Source organism: Rhagoletis pomonella, unplaced genomic scaffold (assembly GCF_013731165.1).
Source record: "Rhagoletis pomonella isolate Grant_MI unplaced genomic scaffold, Rhpom_1.0 Rhpom_scaffold_04882, whole genome shotgun sequence".
NCBI lineage: Eukaryota > Metazoa > Arthropoda > Insecta > Diptera > Tephritidae > Rhagoletis > Rhagoletis pomonella.
Window position 1 is genome coordinate 2,914 of NW_023463430.1, and position 9,131 is coordinate 12,044.

General features: G+C 40.4%; 1 protein-coding gene across 1 annotated transcript; it reads left to right on the plus strand.

Annotated features, from left to right (window-relative positions):
• The first annotated feature begins 123 nt into the window (after positions 1 to 123).
• Positions 124 to 849, plus strand: LOC118754899. Its single transcript, XM_036489771.1, has one exon. The coding sequence runs from the start codon at positions 124 to 126 to the stop codon at positions 847 to 849; it is 726 nt and encodes a 241-aa protein (XP_036345664.1).
• Positions 850 to 9,131: the final 8,282 nt, after the last annotated feature.

Consider the following 9,131-nt stretch of genomic DNA (forward strand, 5'->3'; position numbering starts at 1 on the left):
ACTGAAAGGCCTTTTCAACGTTTATTCATTGACTTCATGGGTCCCTATCCCCGCACGAGTTGTGGAAATGTCTATGTGTTTGTGTGTTTAGACCACTTCTCGAAGTTTGTATTCTTAAAACCTATGAGAAAAGCCACTGCTGCCGAGGTTATTAAGTTTTTAGAGAATGAAGTGTTCCATATTTTTGGAGTGCCCGAATATGTCCACTCGGACAACGGGAAACAATTTGTCGCGGACATATTTAGCCAGTTCCTGGAAAAGTATGGTGCGCAGCATATTAGAACAGCATTCTATTCACCGCAAGCCAACGCAGCAGAAAGAGTTAACCGTTCGGTGCTACAAATCGTGAGGTCGTATATTAAGGGACAAAAGAATTGGGATAAGCACCTTAGCGATGCCGCTTTCGCTCTCCGCAGTGCTGTGCATTCTGCGATTAATGACACACCGTATCATGCAGTCTTCGGTATGCCTATGATACAGCATGCTGCGTCATACGAGCTATATCGAAGACTTGGCGCTGTTAGAGATGCGGACTGCGAGGTCGAAATGGTAGCAGATAAAACGCAGCTTATCCGAAATAAGATAATGAAGGAATTAAAGTTAGCTCATGAACGAAGTAAGAAGACCTACAATACGAGAAGTCGAGAAGTGAAGTTTCAAATTGGACAAGTGGTGTACCGCCGAAACTTCAAGCAGAGTTCCCAAGTCGAAAACTACAACGCTAAACTTGCCCCAAAACAGGTCAAGTGCGTTGTATTAAAAATAATTGGAAATTCTATGTACGAACTTGGTGATACTAGTGGCAAGAAGATCGGGGTATACCACGCTAAGGATATCTTTGTGGCGTAGTGTATGTAGTGACCCGTGCTTTATGTTGCATGTGAAGTGTTGCATATTTAGTCGTGTTCATTGTAGTCACTTGATTTATGTATATATGGTGAGGACCGAGTCCCCGTAACTACCTGACTAGATATATGTTTACGTTTCTTTTACTACTTGACATTTTATTTCCATATATTTTATGACTTTTGTGATATTTTTTTTTTACGTATGAACATATTTATCTGTGATACTTACCTATTGTCTTGACTATTTATTTGATTATTACCGTATTTATTTTCTTATTTAATTATTTATTTATTTATTTATTAATTTATTTATTTATTTATTCATTTGCTTATATATTTACTTAATTACTTATTTATTTATTAATCTGTGATATAGATATAAGTTGCGAAACTATACGTACTCGTAGATGTAGTAGTGACCGGTGACGTAGTTTGCATATACTACATTAGATACACACACCCAGTGATGAGTCCCATAAGAGCAAGAAAACTTAGAAGCCCGGCTTGGTCGTGGGTCGAGGCCACACGTTGGACGGAACATAAGCAACAGGATGCGTTAGAATTTCTTTACGCGCACGCTCCATGATGCATGCACCATCGGCGGTCGCGAGCCTGTAACGCAAGCTGTTGTTTAGTAGGTGTGTTTGAGTGTGTGTGTGTGTTTGAGTGCGTGGGTAAAAGGAAGTGAAAGTAGCCACCCTTTTAAAGCTAACACAGCAGGCAGGCTAAAAAGTGTCGCGAGTTAGATCGTGTGAAGCTAAAAATTAAAATTATAAGTACACATACATATAAGTGTTAACTGAAAAAAAAAGGTGATTTTTTAGTGACCCGTACGGAGCAGTTACCGGGAACCGTTGTCAACTCCAGCTATCGGAATCCGAGGTAAGTGGATTTTAATAGCTAGATGCAGCTAGGGAAAACTAAAAGCCAAATGTGGACTGGGAGTATGATTTTAGCGCCTTCTATCGAACTTAAATTAGATTGATAATTATAATTTTTGAAGAAGAGCACCTAAATGCGGGTCGACCTCAATATTGTGGAGAACGTTTTTTATATTCCCAGCTGCATATCTAGGCAGATAATTGTGCGTATGTGCACGCAGTAAGCGCACAAATTTGAACTCAAAGCTAATATATGTGCATATATACATATATAGATTCATACATTTGCGTGTGTTTATTCATGCTTATACGCGCCTTAGAGACAGCAAGGTGAAACTAATTGAAGTTCTTTTAAATTTTCAGGTCGCCAGCACACCTGTGCAAAAGGACCTCGCAGGGAAAAAAGAGCTAAGCGACACACCACCTACTAAGAGGCACTCAAAGATCCAGGTTCTGCGGCGATCCGACCTTACTCTAGTGGTCCGATGCATTATTAGCAAATGGCTGCTACTCATATGGACATCGAGCACCAGTAATTGGGAGAGGCAACGATTTGTGGCAGCAACACAACAGCATATGTACATACAAACGTTTGCGCGAGGCAGTGACCAGCACCTATGTACACATAGGCAGACGGTAACCTAGGCGAACAACAGCGCTGACATATATACATACATACATATGTACACAAATCACTGTAGTCAGCTGTTTCTGTGAAAAAAATCAGAGTAGGTCAACGCACGCTGCAAAGTAGACCAGCGAATTACCCGTCCCAAAATTGTGCGCAGACTGGAATTCACCAGAGAGACCAGGAAGAGGTGACATACATTTATATATATATTTACCAGCGAGGGAGAGCCAGGGAGCATAAACATACCAACATCGTTCCAGCAGCGTCGGCAGATGCCCGATCACACCCACGCCAACGCCGTTCAGCCAGTGCATCGAGGGAGAGCAGACCATTTGTGACAGTATCACATTTTTGTTGCTATATTTTATTTGGTTTTACCAATTGTAATTTCCTCACTGTTTTGTTGGTAGATTTTGCGATTTAGGCGCGTGTTTTTTTATTAAATTAGAGTTTTAGCAAGAATTCAGTAATTTATAGGGAATCGCGCCACACATAATTTTATCATTAAACTTGCGAATGTAATACCTTTGTTTGATAGGATTCAACCATGCTATTTTGATTGCGTATGCATTTTTTTTTTTCCACACTTGGTTTCATAGTTTTCATTCTTTTTGGGTAGTATAATAGCTAGTTTTTTTTGCTCGTTCTCATTTATGGCCCCACACGCGTTTTTTTCTTAATAATTTTTGTTCGACTCAGTCGTATCACAGATAATTAAATATCACGGCCGAATTTTTGCCACTTTGTGTTTTGCCGGATTTTATTAGCGCTAGAAGACGCGCTCACCGCCCGCAATCATAAGCGAGTGATTAAGTACTTGAGCAGCACTGGTGACTCCACCTCAGCTGTTCATTCATGTATGTACATATGTATGCTTGTTTTAAACTCCCCACAGGTCATCTCCGTATGCTGGCGCCAACATCGTGGGACTCTTAAGGTGAGTGCAAAGCTATTTGTAAACATTCATACATACATACATATATTTGCGCAGAAATATCTGCACACGTAATTTACATATATTTTTCTTATTTTGTTATGCGTTGATTTTATTCAAGCCGGTGTTGTGAGGCATTTTCCAACGTTTTGTTTTTAGCTACATTTGTCTGTACGTGTGTGCAGAAACATAATATTAGGGTAGTTCCCACTAGTTTTTTTGCGAAGAGAAAAAATAAATAAATAAATAAAATAAAAGGAGGCCAAATCATAAATGAATAGTATTAGGGATAATTTGTGATTGAAGTATAAGAGAATCTGCAGAAGTCTTTTTAGTTAATATTCTAGACCTTGTTGTAGATTAAATATCTATAGCTAATTGGTTTGAACTGAATAACCTGAATTTAGTTTTTGTATACATCCAACGACTTTAAGTGAATTGATGAATTTGTTTAGGGAATTATACATAGCTAAGGCGGATATTTAATTGTGTAAGATTAGGGCGAAGATTTGATTTGAATTTTTGTTTGTTAAAGACCAAACGTAGTGTTAGTGTTAGGATAAATAATCAACTCACTGAATTGTAGATTTGAAGAATTGTATAATAAAGGGGGAAAACAGTGAACAAAAAAATAAATGGTTTCTACTTATTTAGTTGTTTGAGGTAAAACACAGAGGCATTGTAATGGAATGCTGAACGTTTTAAGTTGGTGTGGGTGTTACAGTTAGGCAGAAGAAGACATGTAGGTGTTGACCATAGACTGGACGGTTAATTGACGCATGAACTAGTGACCGACGGACTTTGTCAGGCTTAGGAGGTGTTGCTAGGTAGCGGGAGTCACAGCAACGCCCATGGCTACGCGTATGTTGCACGTAGAAGGGGAGGGACGACTCCACCTGACAGGACGGGACCTCATGCTGTGTATTTTGCCTTCATCTCCTGTGCTTCGACTTTTTTTCTTTTTCTACAGTAATCAGGCATGATTAAAAAAAAAATTTTGTTAATGTGGGTGTAGGTAAGGCAGGTGGTAAAGACCCCCCCATCCGACGAGCTAGACCGGGTTCGCCACCATGCCTGTGCGCCACCTCGCTTTCACCGGAAGTCTCACCCACGTAACAATGGCGCCCAACGCTAATAGCCCAATAGTTTTCATTATTCCCATATTTTTTGCTTTAGCTTTTTACTCCTTTTCTTCTCCTATCACTTCTTCTTCCTTACTTTAGAGCCTTCTTTTTTTATTTCTAATTTTCTATCGGACAGGTTAGGGTCAAGACGACAGCATCACGAGCGGTCACCGTGAGTGATTTGTGTCCGACTGACAACTGCGGGAGGGATGGTCACCACAACTTAGAAGTGCCTTCAATGTTGCCTCAGAGCAGCTTGAAGTGGTATTCAGAGTTGAGTGATTACAATTAGTTTGAGTTTTTTGTGTTTTAATTGTGGCGGAGGTAGACCAGTTGAGCTACCTGGTGTGTAATCCAGCACCGCACACAAGTGAGGCTCCTGGGAAGTCTTCGTGGGGGTAACTAGCTGTGGGGGGAAGTGTGTCATCCACTATTGGGGCTACGGCAGTGGTAGTTGACGTGCCACACTTAAACAACTACAAATAATAGGGATTAGTTGACGCTGACGGTGGACGTGTGTACATACGGACGTAAGACACACACATAATGACCTCGCCAATTGTAACACCACCCACACACCAACACATGAAATTAAGAACCAACAAAAACAACAAATTATTTTTGTACACCTACATACTGATGTATGAGGAACGAAAAAAAACGACTAAAACAATAAATCGCTTGCTATTTTGCCAACTACATATATCGCCTTTTTGAATTTGTTTATTTACTTAGAAATTTGTATATTCATCTTATTGCATGCATATACCTACATATATGCCCATTTTGAATTCGTTAAACATATACCTACTTACATATTTATATATTCATTGGATACATCTACGTATATACATATATATATATACATATACTGCTTTTACTATGAGCCTGTCTCACCCCAAAAATTTGTACTGAATTGAATTTTGAAATTTGTACTGAATTTTGAATTGTACTAAATCTAGTATCTTCGGTTTGGGTTGGAATTTTTAAGTTTGCGGATTTTATTATTATAATTTTTTTTTGGAAATCTTATTCATTTTAGGTTTAAGTTTTGGATATCTCCGAATTTTAGTTTAATTGTTTTATTTTTTTTAATTGAAGATATTTTCCTGGTTTTCAGTTTTAAGAATATTTAATCCGTGTAAACCTTTAAAATTATTTTATTTTATTTTTCTCGATCATCGTTTGAATTACTTATTTTTGAATTCTGATAGTTTTCATTCGTTTTGACATTTCGATCGTAAGAATTTTTGAATTTTATCTCTGAGATTTTATTGTTGTGAATATTTTTGCTCAGATCGGTTTTAAATTTTTCGAATCAACTTTCAATTTTCATTGCATTTCTAAATTTTTGAATTTTCCAGAATTTTTCTGAGGTTTTTTGTGTCCGGCTTTTGGCATCTCGTTGAATTTCTTTAGAATTTTTTTCGATTTTCCACTTACCCCGGGTTTGTTTTTAGATACTTTGAATTTTTGAATTTTATATTCGATTTATTATTATTTTTTTCTTTAACTGAATTAGTTTTTTTTTTGAATTTCTTTGAGTATTTTTTGGTTTGTTTTGCGGGCATTTCCCTTTTTCTTTTAAACCACTTGAATTAGTTTTGTTTGAAATAAGGCGATCTGGTGAGAAGGTTTTCGCGTGAAAGTGAATGGGAGAACGCGAGGGAGAAGACTTAGTGATTCCAGGAGGATTAGGATTATTAAATTCAAACCGCCGGGTTACGCGTAGTGTGGCACGGGCCTTAGAAAACCAAGTTGTAGGGTCACTGTTCACTCAAATCGATACGGGCATACCATATCCCGTTGACTTCCTGCCCACGGATTACCTGAATCGGTGCACAGCCCGCATATTTGGTACCGCAGAGCAAGCATTAACACGACCACCAACAATCCAAGTCACTCACGAGGTAGTACTAAACTCCGCAGATAACAGCCTCACTTTTTCACAAAAGATTGAAGAGCTACTGCAGATGTCTGAACAAGAGCAACAATCGGGGGGAAATACGCTGCCAGGTGATCAAGAACCAGGGGGTTCGAAATCGCACGGTGGTGGACCTAGTTCTTTATCCATCAATGTCGAACAGCTGAGCCGGATGATGGCAATGATGGCGCAACAAAATGACATGATGGCGCAATGCATGAATGAGGTCCGCCACATGCGAGATAATGTAGTTACACTTAACAATAGAGTATCAGAAGTAGAAACTTCAGCGCAGGCAGCAGGAAATCGACCAACAATGGCATCAACACCAGAAGCACGAGGCGGGACACCCACTGATGGTCAGAATGCCAGTCACTCCCGTTCGCAAAATGAGAGTAGGAACAGAAAAATTGAATTAGATAAATGGCATGTGAAATTTGATGGTACAGGAAAGGGAATGACGGTAGAAAGCTTTATTTTCCGTATAGAGAAGATGAGGGAGCAGTATGGCATCAGCTACTACCAGTTATTTACCGATTTTCACTGTCTCGTGACCGGAAGCGCTTTGAAGTGGTATTGGCAGGTGCTCGAGGACCACGCTGATGAACCTGACTTTGGTTACTTCGAGCTAAAAGCCGAACTGCTAAGCCACTTCAAGACCGCCGAATCGGACTACGAGATTATTCGTGAAATTATGGAGAGGAAACAGCTGCCCCAAGAGACCTTTGAAGACTTCTACAGCGAGGTACATGATTTGACTTTTCGCCTTAGAAAGAAGATTCCCGAACAGAAGCTTGTCGGTATAATCCGAAGCAACCTTAAGCCTTACCTGGCTAATTTAACTTTTGCTTCACGTATGAGTACGCTAGCTGAATTAAAATCAGAGCGCAAGCGAGCTGAAAAGGTTATTAAGGAGAATAAAGGTAGGCAAAAACCTGTGAGCGAATTAGATTTTTTGGAAGCAGAAGCATCGGTAGAGAAACGTGTAGAAGCGTTAGGTAGGTCCCAGTGCAATAAAACACAGCAATCAGTGATAGCTAGTAAGAATTCGTCTTCGTCCGTTAGTCCCAATGTCAGTGCCGATGTCAGTAAGTCAACAATTAGTTCCTTCTGTGCGTCCCCTTTTCACCTCATGTTATTTTTTTCGTGTGGTATGCCTGTCGACCACTTTGTTAAGCACCCCTTAGATTCCCTAAAATCCGATAAGTGTAAGTCTTCGTTCCACGATATGGCCTGTTTTGCGTGTGGTGGTAGCTCGTCCTTCTGTGTATTCAAGCCAAGACAGGGAAACCAGAAACTGGCGGAGCTATCCGGGAACTCTCGCCAGGTGAAGGAGAACCCGGAAGCAAACCCGTAACAATTTTGAAGAGAGGAGCAAGTAGTGAAAAAAAGAGGAGAAAGAGTTAATAGGAAATAGGGTAGTTAAGGGCCTACACCAAAGAAAGCTGGACTATGAGGAGGCGCGTAGACGCATATTTTGTGAAGAAGTACTCCAGAAAAAGAAAATAAGGACTTATAAAAAGATCGAAAGAATGAGGGCGAAGAAAAAGAATCTCCGTAGGATATGTAGAAAAATAATCTCCACTATTGTTACTATGAAAGGTGATAACAGATTTTTTGCTAAGACAAAAATAGGAGATCAGGAAGTATTAGCCTTATTAGATTCGGGTGCAGGAGCTAGTTGTCTAGGCAAGAATTCTGACAAGCTTCTAGAGGGGAAAGAAAGTATGATACTTCCTATCAAGGGCAGAATATCCGAACCGCGAACGGTGGAGAAACCGCAGTGGTAGGTGCCATCACTCTCCCTGTCTTGTGAGATAATGTAACGCGCGATCTAGAGTTCTTGATCGTACCTGGCTTGCAACAAGAGGTTTACTTAGGTATAGATTTCTGGAAAGCTTTTGATATGAGTGTTGTGAGTAGAGGAGTGCCTGCAAGTGTGAATGGTGCGGGTGTTTCAGAGCTTGTACCCGCCGAGGGAGATCTATCCTTTGATGCGGTGCAACACGCCTTGACTCACGATAGAAGAGTCCAACAGCAGCTGGAACTCGCCAGTCTCACTTGTGATTAAAGGGACTAAAAATCGCCTCTGTCTGGATGCCCGTAATGTGAATGAGAGAACAGTTAAAGACGCTTATCCACTGCCCCATATTGATGGTATCCTAAGCCGACTACAAAACACTAGGTTTATATCCGCAATCGACTTAAAAGACGCATTCTGGCAGATACCATTAGAGAGAAAGTCTAGGGAGAAAACGGCATTCACTGTACCGGGCAGACCGTTGTATCACTTCACTGTCATGCCATTTGGGTTGTGCAATGCGGCACAACGTATGTGTAGGCTCATGGACAAGGTCATACCCGCTAATCTTCGTGAATCTGTGTTCGTTTATTTGGATGACTTACTTGTGTGTTCGGAAGATTTTGTGTCCCATTTATCCTTGTTAGAAAAAGTTGCTAAATGTCTCCGTGAAGCCAAACTAACTATAATTGTTGAAAAGAGCAAATTTTGCTTTAAGGAGGTAAGATACCTTGGGTACGTCCTGGGCAACGGCTGCATCCGTACAGATGCGAGTAAAGTGGCAGCCATGAGAGATTTCCCGGAACCACGAACCCCGAAGCGGCTGAGGCGGTTCCTGGGGATGACAGGGTGGTACCGAAGATTTATACATGACTACGCGACGATTGCAGCTCCGCTGCACGACTATCTCAAAAAGGACAGAGTAAACAAATTTACTATGACGGACGAGGCCAGAAGGGCGTTTAATCAGTTGAAAGAAAGCCTGATT